General features: G+C 47.4%; 1 protein-coding gene across 1 annotated transcript in view; it reads right to left on the reverse strand.

The window, feature by feature from the left end:
- The window catches only part of Abca4 (ATP binding cassette subfamily A member 4), a 235,303-nt gene that overhangs the window by 211,297 nt on the left and 8,001 nt on the right, over nucleotides 1-16,005 (reverse strand). Inside the window, 6 exon segments of the mRNA XM_033758165.1 lie at nucleotides 801-998; nucleotides 4,990-5,057; nucleotides 5,060-5,116; nucleotides 9,984-10,123; nucleotides 12,634-12,775; nucleotides 13,630-13,723. Coding sequence (XP_033614056.1) covers nucleotides 801-998; nucleotides 4,990-5,057; nucleotides 5,060-5,116; nucleotides 9,984-10,123; nucleotides 12,634-12,775; nucleotides 13,630-13,723 — 699 coding nt within the window.

The raw sequence follows: 16,005 nt of genomic DNA on the forward strand, positions 1-16,005 counted from the left end.
ACGGAATCCCTGTGCTATACCTTCTTTATGTAATTCTCTCATTTTATTCTTCTGGCAAAGGAAAAGATAATACTGCAAGTAAGAATTCTGCCTAAGATGCACTTCCTGAGCAGGCTGAGCTGGATCCAGGATTTCCAACATTTTGAGACTATGACACTTTCTTTTTGTCTTGAGAAATAGTGGCTTTTGAGGTCAAGACCAGACCCAGAGGAAGAAGTATGAAATCTACATTTTCTGACATTTATTAAATTCTTGGAATATAATTTTTTCTGTTTTCCTACCACTCTATATAAAGTATTATACTTGTTGTGTTGATGAATAATAGGGCCGGGAAAGGTTCTATATCTTGCTTACAATAATTAATGAAGGACATGAGTGGGTAGGAGTCAAGCCAGGCCTTCTCCTTCCTTACCCACCTTAACACTGCTAGAGTGGACACATACCTGCCACAAGTGCATATCTAATGGGGAATCTAATAGTGACTCCTGGATCCCTGGACCTCTGTTCAAAAAGTACTCTTGGTCGGGCCGGGGATTTAGCTCAGTGGTTCCACCGCCTGCTGTGCAAGTGCAAGGACCAGAGTTCGATCCCCGGTAGCTAAATAAAGAAATAAAATGGAAGTACTCTTGGTCAAGATGTCTTGGGCCCTTGGAACTTGGTACGTTCTCAAGGCTTGTCATGAACAGCAGGCTCACATCTTCCCCTGGGTCAGCCTACAAGTCCCTGATGGCCTAACCTCCCCAAGCCTGCCTGCCCCAATAATCATTTTCAAGGCGGGACCAGTTAAACCCTTTCCTTACCACGCGGAAGAGCTTGAAGAAGTCCACACTGGCATGCAGAGTGTCTCCCATCCACTGTAGGGTTCCCTGGGAGAGGGAACACAGGGCATCTCGTACAGTACGTGCCCTGCGTCGCTGGCTGAAAATGATGAAACGTTACAAAAGAGCCTCGCTGCAGGCAACGTCCTTCAGCACCAGGTCTGGGATGCCATGAGCAAACTGTAGGGAGGAGAAGCCAAGCTGGAACCCTCCTTCTGTTAGGGAAAAGCTGTACCCCTCTCCCACCCAAAGATACCAACATCCTAACCCACGGGCCCTGTGAATACAGGATGGTCCACGGTGAAAGGAATTAAAATCACAGACAAAGGGTGCTAATTAATCTGCCTGGGTCCAATATAATCACAAGAACCCTTGCAACATGGAAGAAGGAGACAGAAGAAACAGAATTGGAGTAATGTGATGTGGGAAAGGCCATTGCAGATGGAAGGAGACCACTGCCAAGGACCACTGGACAGTTTTTCTAGAAGCTGGAAAAGTCAAGAAAATAATCACCCCAGTAAAGAAGGCGGCTCTGCTGGAACCTTGACTTTCAGACTTCTGACTTCCAGAATTTCAAGATAACAAATATGTGTTGGTTTAAACCACTAGATTTGTGGTCATTTGTTACAGCAGCAATAGGAAACGCAAAGATTCCCCACACCTCACTTTGTCAGGCAGCCTTTTACATCTGAGAGATTCTCTTCTTTGCACATGGTGCTACAGTGCAGTTAAAACTTTCACTTTGAGGCTGAGGTGGAGGAATGAAAAGGACACACTTGTAGTGATGACAAAGGCCCAACCCCTGCCCTTTGTTTTTGACAAATTTAGCACATAATAATTCCAGTGGTCCAGTAAATTTGAATTTCAGATAAACAATTAACAGTTTTTTAGTGAAAGTCTTCCAAATAGGGCCTACATATGACATAATCATGCTAAAAATTGTCATTTGTCTGAAATTCAGATTTAGGCACCCTATATTTTACCTACAACCCCGAGGCCTGGATAACTCACATCTGGCAGCTCCTAGAGGACAGTGACTCTGATGCACCATGCCTATGATGGCTTCTAGGGGTTAAGAGGTCAGAGAAGGGTATCAACCTTGGTCAGGGGTCCTTGCTGCCTGGCATAGTCCCTGACCTCCTGATATTCCAGACTTCTTGCAGTGGATAAGACTCTTGTATCATGAAAATGTCTGTGAGATTATCTGGGCACTGCAGCCTTCCACTGTACTGGGTTCCAGTTGTATAGGACTCTGGGCTGGGGAGCAGAGCAGGCCCAGGCTCTGCCACCTCTGTTTGGAAACTGTGTAGACCATACCTGGAAGGCAGGAGGCACAGATCGTGGTTAGCGATAGCTCAGCTATGGTTTCTTCAATCTCAGGGCCCTGTACCTGAGTATGATCCCACAAAGCCTCTGTTTTTCCCACACCTCACTTCTTATCCCTAGGCAACTTCACCCCACCCCAACCTCAAAGCCTGGAACATTTTGAGGTGGAGGGAATCAGTAAGCTCATTTTGTCCAAGTCTCTTATACTCCAGAGGAGGGATGTGGAGGAGGAGGGTTCACTCACACAACTTCCACAGCTGACTTGTGAATCACTGCAAAGATCCCACTCACATATTTTCTCAAAGCCCGTACACTGACCTCATTATGTGGGGTCCAGGACAGGGACTGGGAAACAGACATGAATAGCTGGTGAAAGTAGTTTTCACTCACTGAATGTTCACTATGTGTCAGGCACCGTTCTAAATACTTCATATACATTAATTCTTTTAACTCCCACAACCACCACTGTATTATTTCCACTCACAAAAGAGGAAACAGGACAGAGTGGTTCATGAATTTGCCTGAGGTCACACTCATAAGTGTGTCGTCTTGCTGAGATCAGAACCCAGAGCTTAATCACCGTCTGTTAACTCTCTGGTGAAGAGGGAAGCGGGAGTGGGTTGGACAAAGAAACAAGGTTTGTGAGCATTTTTACTGAGGAGGCTACATTTGATCTGGGCCTTGAAGGATGTTTAGGAGTTTCCAGGGCGATGAGCCCAGGAAATGTGGTACTTTCCTAGTCTAATAGTTCCCTAGATGGAGTGAGGGGTGACGAGACCGCCTTTGGAGCTGTACTCAGAAACCAAGCAGAAAGGCCACAAGAGATATCTATTTCTAATGGTAAAGAACACAAATTCCCTGTTAATGGGGAGGCCAGTTGTGCAGCTGCAAACTACCATGTGGCACAGGAGAACACAGACATTGCCATTGAGGTTGAAAGTTCTTGTGGATGGCACTGATGAGTCAGAGCCAGACGGTGGTTGAGGTGTAGACTGGAGCTCAAAGACAGACAGGCTGAGAAGCCACGTGGGCCCGGAAGGTGCAAGGGCTTGGGTTGGTATGAATGACCTCTGCAAAGTATAGGAGGCCCCCGGGGCTTGCTAATTAGCTACTCAGAGGCAGGGACATTTGGAGAACACTCTGTAAAACTCAGCCTAGTGACCCCAGGCCTTTGTCCTCCCCATGAAAGGCTTCATACCTGGTTCCAGAAGCATAGCAACCAGAGCTCCAGAGGTCATATCAGTAGGAACTCAAAGGAAATTTCCCCTAAATTCCTGCCCTTATCTCATCTTCCTTTTATTACCAACTGGAAATCATCACAAGCGTTGCCAGGACTGGAGTTTTATGAGCAGAAGAATAAATGAGGAGGAAGATGAGCAATTGGTACCTTGAACGCCTCTCCTTGGGCGGGAGGGTGAGGGAAGTCAGGCCTGCCTCCCAGGGCCTGGCCAGGAGCTGAACCTGTTTCTCTCATCCAGTTTCAGTGGCAACCTCACAGATTCTGAGCAGTTTGAAAAGCAAGCATAGGCTCCTTCACCATGGTGTGGGGAGCCAGCATGAAACTCCACTTCACAGAACCAGTCACCTGCAGAGTGGGATGCCTTGCTTATTTAGGCAAGGACAGAGCCCCATGCAGATCTTCAGCTCAGAGCTGACAGCCCTGCAATTCCTTATGTCTTCATCTCCCGTCTAGGTGGACCGGGGTGTAGCCCTGGCCCAGGAGAGGAGTTGGGAGGGTCAGCTAGTCTTTGCTGCTGATTTTTCATTCTTCCTGTGTTTCTCATATTAAAAGCTCACACACCCAGGAGCCTGAGCCCTGGTCCCAAAGTTCTAGGTTTAGCCCACCTGGGGTGGGGCTTGAAAACTCACATTCGTAACAAGTGCCCAGGTAGTGCTGATGTGGCTGGTCTCCAGACTTTGAGAACCACAGTGAGAAATGTAGGAATGGTAATGAGAAGACAGTTTCTTTCTACATCTGTGTGCAAATGATGCCATTGCTAGACGCCTCAGTTTCTCCATCTGTGACTCCATCTCGGGAGTACATGGAGGATGTGAAAGCTGTGTGTTCATGGTGAAATTGCTCTGTGTAAATATGGGAAATCATTAAACTGGATGAAACGTATTTTGGAAAGTATAGGTTAGAAATGTTCCGGGAATACAGAAGAAGGAGTTAGCCTGGCACCAAAAAGAAGGTGGCTCCTCTCCTGCCATTGTCAGACTTGGTAACCTCAGGAGGTGACCTTAGCATACAGAAACTACACTGCTGGTTCTCGGCATGAGCCAATTTTGGGCTAGGACTGGTTCTTGGGCAGAGCTCTCCCAGTTGTCTACTCAAATAATCTCTCAGGGATCCTCCCCTGATCATCCCACTTAAACCATCCCCACTGTACACCTCTCCTGTCCCCCCAGCAACAGTTCCTGACAACCAGGAAACACATGAGCCACCCCACTGGAATGCGAGCTCCCTGAGCCAGGGTCTCTGCCAGATTTGTTCTCACTATTCCAGTATATACAACCATCCCGAAATGTTTGATTAGAAATGAATAGCTCTCCATTTCCTCAGCCCTAAAGGGGAGCTTGAACCACATCAGCACTCAGCTTCCTTCAGGTAATGAAACTTGAGGTGTTTTCAGCGTTGCCAGGATTTGTGTGCTTCAAAGTGCTGCTATGGGAACATCCATCTCAATGAGCCCCAGGCACTTTCCTAAATCTGGGGCAAGATGCACGCATTCTTACATGAGGGTGAGAAGAAAAAAGAAAAGCCAAGGTTTCCTTCGCCTTCTCAAGTTCTGTGCTTACCCTACCCCACCCTTCCAGGGACCGCTGACCGCTGACACCCACCTACCTGCTCCACCCGGACTTGGGAATTGACCAGGAGGTGGGCCACTGAGTTGGACAGGCCAATGTTTTTACGAGAAATAATGTCAGTGTCTCTTCTTCTCTGAGGATATTCCGAATTTGTATTCCTCTTCCTGTGTGTGAACGAGAGGAAGGAGATATGGGTTAAAGAAAGGGAAACAGCCAGAATTGACTAGAAACATTTTCAACTTGATCTCCACAGGAGACTCAGTTTTGTGGTTCCCTGGGAGCACCTGGAGGTCAGGGGCCAGCAGCTGTCACCAATGCTGCCCCAGCACTTGCTACTGAGGCACTGAGGCCCAAGACAGGGGCAGGGAAACACACAGGAGGTGGGCAAGTTAGCCGAGGGCAGGTGACGTGTCCGATGCTTTGTGGGGCTGGTCTAGAATAGTGGCTTTCAACAGGGTCCGGGTGCAGAGCGGCAGCAGGACAGATTTGTCTGGAACTTTGGTTGTCCCAACAGGAGTGGGACTAGTGCGTGGAGGACAGGGATGCTGCTCAACATTCTGCGATGCACAGGGCAACTCTACTTCCCCAAACAAAGAATTGTTTGGCCCCCAGATGCCTGTGGTGCCGGCCTAGCCCTGGAAGAGATATGTACTCTTTGCGTGCAGCAGTTGTCATAGGGTAGGGGACCCTTCTGGCATTGCTGTCATTTTAGCTTAGGTTTCAAGCTCAACGTATTGGGGTGGACAAAAACAGATGGGGCTACTGAGGGCAAGAAAAGTTTCAAATGGAAAAAGCAGAGCCAGGCTTATTGCCCGAGCTTGTCCACTCATCTTCAGTCACTCTCTGTGGCTTCATTCAAAGCCTGCTGCAGGAAGCTGGGTGTGGTGGCACATGCCTGAGATTCCAGAAGTCTGGGAGGCTGAGGCAGGAGAATCCCAAATTTGAACCCATCCTGAGCAACTTAGTGACTTAGTGAAACCCTGTCTCAAAACAACAACAACAACAACAACAAAAAACAAACAAACAAAAAACAACCCCCAAAAACAAACATACAAAACAATAAACCCCAAAAACCTGTCGAGTATGTAGCTCAGTGTGAAGGCCCTGGGTTCAATCCCCCGTACTGCCAAACAAAACAAAACAAAACACCCCACACCCAGCCCAACAACAGCAAAAGAAAATCCTGCTGGAGACAGAAATTCTTCTATAGGGAGGCATTGAGGACCCCTGACAGTTAAGGTGGCCATGAGGCAAGGAATTGACTCTCTCTCTGTCCCCACTTTCCATACCTACCTCACGGAAGTGTTAAGGTGTAGCCAGGAAAAGAAATGTGAAGTGCTTAGATCCCAGGCCTGAAAACAGTTAGTGCCAATAAAGGCTCATTCTAATGGCACTGATACTATTCCTACCCCTCTCGGGATTCTCGCCAGCACCCACCCTCTGCCTCCTAGCTCCTCTGAAGGGGTGCGGGTTCGCCCTGCGGGACTGCTCCCAAGCCGGGCACAGGCGGCTGGTGCGGAGGCTCCTGCACAGCGACCACTCTGGTACGGTGGCCGTGCCCGAGAGCGGTGCCAGCTGGCAGCCCAGGGTCACTGCTCCTCGCACATGAGAAGTCAGAGGCTCTGGGGGACCTGAACACAGCGCTCCAAGGGCTGGGGAAGGGGCTGCTGAATTTCAGTTTTGGCTTCTGTCGTTTTCAAGAGCATAAATTCTGTCCTCTTCCAGACTCAGCTCCCACTGCTTTCCTCCTTTCTCTGGGTCACCAGCTCAATCCCTCTTCTCCCAGTTACTCCTTATATATGCTTCCTCTAGCCCCCTGCCACACACACGCACGAGCACACAGACTTCTGAGGGTTGGGGGCTACGGATCCTGCTTTTATCATATTCCTCATCCTACCTAGCAGCATTAGGCACTCAGAGGTCACCTTTCTGTGACACCCACCACTAGGGCCTGACATTGAATCATGGCCTCAGTGTTGAATGACCCGCAGTACTCTCTAGATACCTTTGGTCCTAACCTGAGAGTTGGACCCCATTTGCCTGTTTATCTTGTAGTTATTCTTTAACACACTCAGCTGAGCTTACATCCAAATATCTGGCAGGGAAAAGGGCCCGGGCAGGGGGGACGAGGAGTTGTTCTGCCCAGGCACCCCCCACACACACACCCAGGGGACTGGACTGTGGCCTGGGGCGAAGAGCAGGAACCGTGTGATTCAACACACACCTGAGGGGCGTGGGGCCAGCCTGCCAGGGGAGCTTGGGGCCGGCAGTGCGAGAGGCAGTGGTGACAGCAGACAGTCTCTTCATTAGATTCCTGAGGGAGAAATGTGAATTGGGGGCCTGAGTCCATTTGTGTGAAATGTGGTTCTTCTTGTTCTCTTCCCTGGGAAGATTAGAGAATGCTGAGGCTGGCTGTGAGGGAGGGGGTTTAAAGATGATTGAGAGACCACAGAGCGGGCTTGGGCGTGAGAGGGGAGGGGGCTCCTGTCTGGCCTTTCCCCGTGAATCCTCCCTTGCTGAGAATGCAGCACTACAGGTTTGCTGGAAAGGAAAACGCTGCCCAGGCCAAACACTGCATACTTTCCCAGGTGACTGGGACCTGACAGGCAGAAGCAAACACTGGTCATGGCCTCCCACGTGCTCTTTGCCGTGCCTCCCAGCTAACTCCTGGATGGTCTCCAGGGTAGTCTGTGGGCCTGACAGTGGACTGCAGCCCCTGGTCTGGAATTCCTTCACTGCATCTCGTCTTGGGGATGGACCCCTGTCCCCTTGCACACCATCAGGTTTGGGGATTCTGCTTTTGAGGGCCCTTGCCTGGACTTCCCTGTCCCCTTGTCCCCAGAGCTGCTGCCCTGTAGGGAACTCTCCCCACAGCCTGAAGCTCCACAGAAAGAACCACTTGTAGGCCAATGCAATTAGTCCTGCTTTTGGATTAGGCAATAGTAATTTTGCTTCTTATTTAGACACTGTACAAACCACAGAGAAATTGTGGTTTGGAATTATTTCCCTTACACTTCCTCTAGTGTCTAGCTCAATTTAATGATCAGATATTTAAAAGCCCTCCTCATCAGAGATCCTGCCAGATGAAGCGGGGATACAGTTGCTTTAGGAGTTGAATGGCCCATGTCCAGTTCCTCTGCTTGTTTAACCTTGGAAAGAACACTTTCTGGTTGGTGGACCACTGCTCCCACCCTTTGCTTCCTTTGTATGAAAAATGCTAATCGTGCTCCTATTTTACATAGCCCTTCAAACTTGAGTTAACTAAAATAAACTCTTCTTTCCTGAGCACTAAGGAATGTTCTGTTTGTAAACTGGTTTGTAGAAGTGACTGTGTAAAATACATGCTGTACTATTTTTGAGACTACTAGACTATAACAAAATCATCTCAGTGCTCCAGTCTGAATACACTGCTGTGCTCTCTTGCTCTGTTGGGGGAAAAAAGGCAGAAGGTGGCAGGAAGGATGAGAATAAGATTCTCTTGGGAGACGTTTCTGCTCCTGACTCTCCTGTACTCCTGAAGCCCCTGCTTCCCTCCACCGAGCACCCCACACTGCAGGATCATTGTCCGTTAGGGTCAAATGCATCTCTCCATTCCCAGAGATCAGCCCAGTCCCTGGCTCACAATAGGTGCAAAATATCTGCTGACTGCCCAGGTCATTGTACTGCACGTTTGGTGAGAAGGAATTGATTTATGCTGCCCTCCTACTTTTCTTCTTTGGAACACAGGGCAGAAGCTATTGTGTCCAGCTTCTCTGGACTGTTTGGCAGAGCCCTTAGGGGTCCCTTTCTTTGTCCTTGTCCTCCTCTAAGATCATCCTTACAGTCACCTGGCCCACACTAGGGAGTCTGCATCTCTCCACAGAAACCCCTGCCTTCACAGCATCTCTGAACCCCATTCCCCTCTAGCAGCCCTGTTTCTCTTGCAGGGCTCTCTCCATCAGCAGCCTGCATGACCCTGGGTTCTTGGGGATTTACTTCCGTATAGCCATTCATTACCTGCCTCCCAGGAATTTGATTCTAGCTGTCGTGTGCACTCCCTCCAGCCACCCAGTGAGGAGCCCACCACTGAGGGACACCCACACGACATGCACTTATTCTTTTACAAAGACGTGTTGGTGCTGTTATGATTTGTTGGTTCATGTTTTCTCCTGGGGAGGAGAAATGCAAGAGGGAGCTTCTCTATCCCTCCTCCTCAAGTGCTCTCCTACCTGGGTACCCAGCTCCCGCCATCTTCTTGCACAACCCCACAGCCTAGCCTCCCGTTTCCTCTGCTTCTCCTTCACCATGGGCACCCTTGGAGACTTGTTCTTATCATCCTACTTGGCTGTGTGAAGTCGTAAATTTGAATTCATTCCCTGACTATAGACCCCAATCCTATCTTGCTTTCTCGTGATCTCTAGTCTCCGCCCCTCCATTTCCCCTTGCCCAGCTCGGTACTTCTGGCTTCTTATACATCCTTTTGCAGACTAGACCTGATGTATATAGTGCAATCTCTTCCCTCAGTCCCCTTGCACACTTGACCTTCTGTGGTGCCTCCCTACAAGCCCCCATCCCTGCATCTCCCAGCTCTCCCTGCCCTGCCTCAGATGCTGCCTATTCCTGGAAGGAATCCTGTACTGTACAGTTTATGTCATGATAAACATGTGTACTCTGACCCCCACCTCTCCTCAGTGATACTTCTGGGATCCTGATTAGCTCTTTCCCCGGGACTCCTCACCTCTACCCTGCTCTGCAAACTCCTAGACCTTGAGCCAGCCAGGCACTTCCCAGAGTACCATCTCTTTCAGCATTCCACCTTCTGTATCTCGACTTGTGGGAAATGAGACCTTTCCTGCCCTCCTGCCCAACTTCCTACCCATAAGCTTGGCGACTTCAAGGTGACCCTCATGCTGCCTCTGCAGCCCATCCCATCCAGCCTCCTCCAGTATCTTTTCCCACCAAATCTTCCTGTCTTTCCTAGATCATCAACGGCTCTGACCTGTGAGGCAAGGGAGAGCAAGTAAAGGTTGAGACCATCCAATCCCAGCTTACCTGCAGTTCTCTCAGGGTGAGTCCACAGAGTGTCCATGAGCCGGGACAAGGGGAGGAGGTCTGTCCAAACCTGGCCAAGGTGCTGGCTGTCTGGTGAGTCTCTGAGGAGTTCTTGAAAGTCTTGAAACACCCTTGCCAAGCTGTAAGAAAGATAAAGCCTCAGCAACAAAAGGCTGTCATTTTCATAGCATAATAATAACAATACAGTGTGCTATTTAAAAAAAATAATGTATTTGAGTTAGTTACTACATTGCATATGTTATAGTACTACCACTACAAAGAGAGATTTTTGAAAAAATTCATAAAAACAAAGCAAAACAAAAATCCTGGCTTATGATGATAATAGACCAAGGTGGTGTAATTTGTTCAACCTTAGTGTGGACAGGACTGGGTCATCTGTTAACCTCATGTCGCTGTCCTGAGATGTTTAAACAGGATGGCATTGGTATTATGGGAAGTTCTTCCCAGCCTTTGCCTACTTTTGAGACCTCTCATTACACCTGCTCCTAGGGGTAGGCTTTGATACCCATTTTTCACCCACAAGCTCTTCCCTGCACACACACACACACACACACACGCGCGCGCGCGCACGCGCACGTGCACACACCTCTTTATCAAGGCTTACTGGGTAAACAGTGAAGCAGGGGCAACCACATATGTTCCTAGGAATTGACACAGGATTCAGGGGTGCTTTTGTGATTGTCAAGCAAAATGCTATGAACTAGGTGATCCCAAAAGCCTGGCCTTTGCGGAGCAAGAGAGACTGGTCTATGGAGAGAGGCGAACGGCTGTGTGTGGATGGATGAACAGAGAGAAAGAGAGAGAGAGAGGTAGAAAGGCTGGACTTTGCCGGCCTAGACAGGAAAGCTGAGGGAGAAGCTCCAGATGGCCTCTGGCTCTGTCCCTCTTCTCCTAGGTTCTTCCTGGCTGCCATGGCTGTGAGAATGTTCAGTGGCGGCCAATCTATGACACTCGTGCTGAGATGGGCTGTTTGTTATCATTGAAAGCTCTAGAAGGCTCGCCACCACTGGTCTAAATCATGTATTCACATGAAGTACTCACTCTCAGTTCCAGGGCTTACACTTGTTGGAACAGATTTCTGTGCCTTGCAAACAAAAACAACCTGAATAAGCCGATATTTTACCCACAAAGTGTGTGTGAAACACGAACCATGCTCCTGGTTCAAATGCAGAGTGGAAGTAGAATCTGGACACCCTTTCCCACTCCCTCCTCTCACACTGCCGGTCCTGCTGGAGGCCTGCGTAGCCTCAATGATGTGCTCCCTGACCCACGGTGTGCCCCGTGGAATTTTTCTGGATGGGTAGATGCTTCTTTTCAGGAACCTCAAGGGCTCTCAAAGAGTGGACTGTAAATAAATTCAAGCTTCAAGGTGGTGTTCGCAGCAGTGAGAGCCCAGCTATAAGGTTACCCTTCTGACCTTCCCTTTCTCCAGAAAGTGTTTTCTCTTCTATCTTCCTTTAACCCAGGAATGTTTATCTCATGATGTTTATCAACAAACAGATAACTCTCTCAGGATATTTATACTGACTAGCAGTCTCTGCAGAAACTATTCCTCTGCCATTGTCAGACAAAAGCAGTCATAATTTGTCCCTAGGGGGGACAGCCACTTTAGAACATTAGGCTGACCTACCAAAATCAAAAAAAAAAAAAATCCAGGTTTGTCCTGGGGGAATTATATTGAAATTCTCTTGCTAAAAACTGGAAGTCACCAAATACTTCAGTTTCCATCTGACCTGGTATTTATACGAAAGGGGTAAACCCACTCCTCAGTGTACCTACGTTGGTGACTGTCAGAACCTTCACAAGAGTGGCTCTAGGTCAGTGCAGCATGCAAAGGATGACTCTGCCCTTATCCCTGTGCCTCTGACCACAGGACATGCTTACATCGTGCCCTCCCACTACCCAGAGAGAATTCCAAAGATACACTCTATTCCTATGGGATTTGGCTTGAAAGTCAACATCAGGCCAGAAGTTACTAATCTGAACACACAGTTCTCTAAAATCACATGCACAACATAAGGAAGTATGAGAGGGTCCATTTTTCTCAAGTGAGGGTTCATCAGCTTCTTGGAAGGATCTTCAGCCCCATAGATTAAGAAGCACTGCTCTCAGGACATAGTCCAAGATCTTGCCTCTCAAGGGCACCCATGGCAATTTAAAAAGAGAATTTAGAATTTGTCATTTTCTCCCAAGAAGTAAACTTCACCTTGTAAACCTGATTTCATTTATCCTCACCATGCTCCCTGGCATTTTTCTTACCCCTTAGATAACCCAAAAAAGCTTTTCAAGGAAGAGAGATCCCTCACACGTGACTCCATCCAAGCAGATGGATGACATGTCACAGCAGGGGCTGCCATCAGATTTCAGGTCAGATCTCTGGAACACAAGGACCAAGAAATTGTGCCCACATAGACTTAGTTTGAGGCTTTCTGCCCAAGTGTCCTGCCAGTTAATAGAGTGCTCCTGAGATGAGGCCTGCTCTGCCCCTGAGAGGTAGGGGCTTGGCAAACCACAAAGACACTCTTGCAGTGCTATGCAAGATGTGTGCCTGCACGTGTGTGCACTGGGGTGCCTGAGGAGGTTGAAAGGGTGTGCACCTTCCCCAAATGGTGGGAAGCTCAATACTTACATGGAGTTGTTATAGTTTGACACAATTCCAGGAGATTCTCCTGGGGTGGGGCTTTGAAAACAAGGATTGTTCACGTTGCAGAAAATCCCCTGGAGCCATGGCAACACTCCTGCAGAGGGCGTGGCCTTGTTAGGAAAATGGCCTTTAAAACAGAAAGATAAGAAGGAGTTAATCACCAGACCAAGCAGACCCTGAGCACAGGCCCTGAGTATGGGGTCCTCCTCAGGAAGTCATTGTTTCAGAACATCAGCCTCTAATCTACACCAGGCCAATGTTCTTACAGAGACTGGGACAGAAGTGCAGAGAAGGAGCAGCTCATTTCTTAGGAAAGGTGCAGAGGGCTTCGAGGCAACGCTCTGGGAGGTTGCTGGTGATTGAGGAAAAGAGGTTCTGGTTTCCTTTCCACAACTGTGCACTGTACCTTCTGGGATAGGAGCTGTGGGGGTGCTGGATAGGAGGCTGACTGAGAAATGGAAGCTGGAAACCCTCAATTGAGAAGGTGAAGACCCATAACAGGGGCCAGAGCCACTGGCTAAAACCATGAGGCCTCTACATCAGCTGTCTAGTGGGAGATGTCAGCCTTGCCAGTGAAAGGTGTGGGCTTTCCAAGAGAACTATAGCTCCAAGAGGCGATTGCTGGGCTTGTTATGGGTCCCCAGAGGCTCCTGGGAGCTAAGAGATAGTATCTTACAAAGTGTGATTGTACAGACTCCTAACTAAGGGTGGGAGTTTAGGTATTTAAAAAAAAAACTACCACAAAAATAAAACAAACAAAAAATTGCATATTCCTTCAGTACCACATGCAAGTATTTCTTAGAAGGTGTAGGATTAAATTAAACATTCATTAGCATTTGTGTTATGCTGATGAATCTCTTTTGCATATTGTAGCCATGAACTATTGATGAGCAGATTAAATCCCGAACCCCACCCCAAGTCTTTCCTTTGGAAGGGACAGGCATTGTCTCCCTGGGCTTGGTGAGGCTCCCCCATGCTCACATTCATGCTGGCTGTAGAGCGGAGTGGAATTCCTTAGCCAGATCAAAACCAGAAACATAGATAAAGGCCATACTAGTTCCACCACAAAGCGAATCTGTAGAAACAAAGCCAAAAAGAGAAAGACCAGTGATACTAAGAGATTATGGTAGAAGACATAGCCGGAACAGACACACTTCCTCCCTGAGCTGTCTGGACTTGGGTTGTAGTGTAGTAATGTGCTACATAACATTTTCATCAACAGTGGGCCACATATATCACTGTGGTTTCACAGATTATTATAATGGAGCCGAAAACCTCCTGCTAACCATGTTGCAACATTATAGCATAAGCCATTGCTCATGTTTTTGTGGTGACGCTGGTGTAAAATGACCAACTGTGCTGCATGAAAGTATAGCACATAAAATTATCTGCAGGACATCATACCTGATAATGACAATAAGTGACTATGTTACTGGTTTATGTATTTACTGCATGATACTTTTTTATTAGTACATGTTTATAATACGCAAGGTTTACATTCTTTGTGGGGAATTGGTACATGTGATCCATGCAGATCCATGTTTATAGTAGCACAATTCACGATAGGGTGGGTATGCATGAATCACTACGTGATGAAGTCTTTGAATCTCTTGGGAAGACATCTAGAGGGGAATAGCTAAGTCCAGCAGAATTTCTCGTTTCACTTTTTTGAGGAATTTCCACACTGACTTCCATAGTGGTTGCTATATTATACTTTTAATCACCATTGTAGAGTGTACACCTTCTAACTTAGAAAACACACGCTTAACTGTAAAACAGCGTTCCGCTCTGTATAGCAGCGGTCTCACACGTCTCATTCTTCCCACGTCTCTTGATTACATCACTTTCTCTTGTGTTTTGTTCTTCGTGGTCCTAGGAGCCATAGGCTATGAACCTCCCCCTTCCACGTGGTGCACACACAGAGTGACTGAAAAATATTTAAAAAACATTATAGCAAAACACATACTGTTAAGAATAATGGGATACATGTGTTTAAGCAAGGGGGAGTATTCTGAATATTTTGAGAATAATGGCACTATGTCTTCTAATTTTTAGCAATTTAAGCATTCACCATATCTTCTGCGCATAGCACACACACAGCCACAGCGCCTCAGGACTCAGGTTATACACATAGATTTGCGATAAGTAGACTTTCTGGTGTTCGCACAATGACAAAACCACCTAAGGAGGCATTTCCTGGAACACGCCCCCTTGTTAAACAATGCATGTCTGTATTTATCTGGAGAGCTTCCCTCTTTCGCACTCCCCACTTTGACTTATTCTACTAACCCCATTTTGTGGCCATTTGGATTCTACAATCCTCTATTTTAGAAAACAGCACAAGACAGCCAGAAGGGATCAGAGAGATCAAGGGCTTTGGTGATCTGCAGATGTTATTGTGCACGTGAATACAGGTTCTGATTCAGGAGGGTCCCACCAGACCTTGCGTGTCTAACAAGTTCTTAGGTAAAGTTGGTGCTGCAGATATTATAGGTCTTATAACCCATCGTTCTGTGGAGGAGGAAAGAGACTCACAGAAGACAAGTGATCTGTGTAGCGTCATATCAGCTGTGACAGAATAACAAGCAAAACCTAGCCTTCTAGAGCAGTACTTTTTCTGCCCCTGCGCATTACCTTGCCTTCTGGTGCATAGTAGACCCTTCTTGCGGCCAGTGAACGAACGAATGAATGAACCAACTGCTGTGAGCAAATGACTGTGAAAAACTGGGGCCTGCAGTGAAGTCATAGAAATGCAGTTTTTCAGCATTTTTACCACGAACAATTCTTGTTGCTTAAAGAAAGCAGGGTATACTGTCACGGGTTCTTATCCTGGAAGAGACCGCTGAAATCAACATATGGTAGAAAGGTGGCATTTACATTTAGACTCAATTTAGATTTTCAGGACCCTTGATTTCAAAAGAAAAGCCAGTTGGTTGCTGGAGATCACACTCTGTGAAGCTGCACACTAGAGTGAGGGCCAGAGGCCTGGACTTATGGAGGGAAACGGGGGGGGGGACATGAATTGGGGAATATAATAGTTCTACCCACATCCTTCTCCAGAAACCATAGAAAGGGAACACATTAGACCCAAAGGAGAACTTAAGGAACCAGAAAGGAGTAGAAACTTAATTAAGTGTATACAGAAGAGATAGAGGGCTTATCTACATGGTCTTAAATTTAACCCTTTGGTGTTTTTTTGAAGCAAAACATTTATTGGTAATTCTAGATTTACATAATGATAACATTCATCATAGGGAATTTGTACCTGTACATGATATATCTTTCTTCTCTCTCTCCCTCTCCCTCTCCTTCTTCTTCTTCTTCTATTTTATTTTTTGGTACTCATAATTGAACTCA

Source organism: Fukomys damarensis, unplaced genomic scaffold (genome assembly GCF_012274545.1).
Source record: "Fukomys damarensis isolate Sample0158 unplaced genomic scaffold, DMR_v1.0_HiC HiC_scaffold_33, whole genome shotgun sequence".
NCBI classification, from domain to species: Eukaryota; Metazoa; Chordata; class Mammalia; order Rodentia; family Bathyergidae; genus Fukomys; species Fukomys damarensis.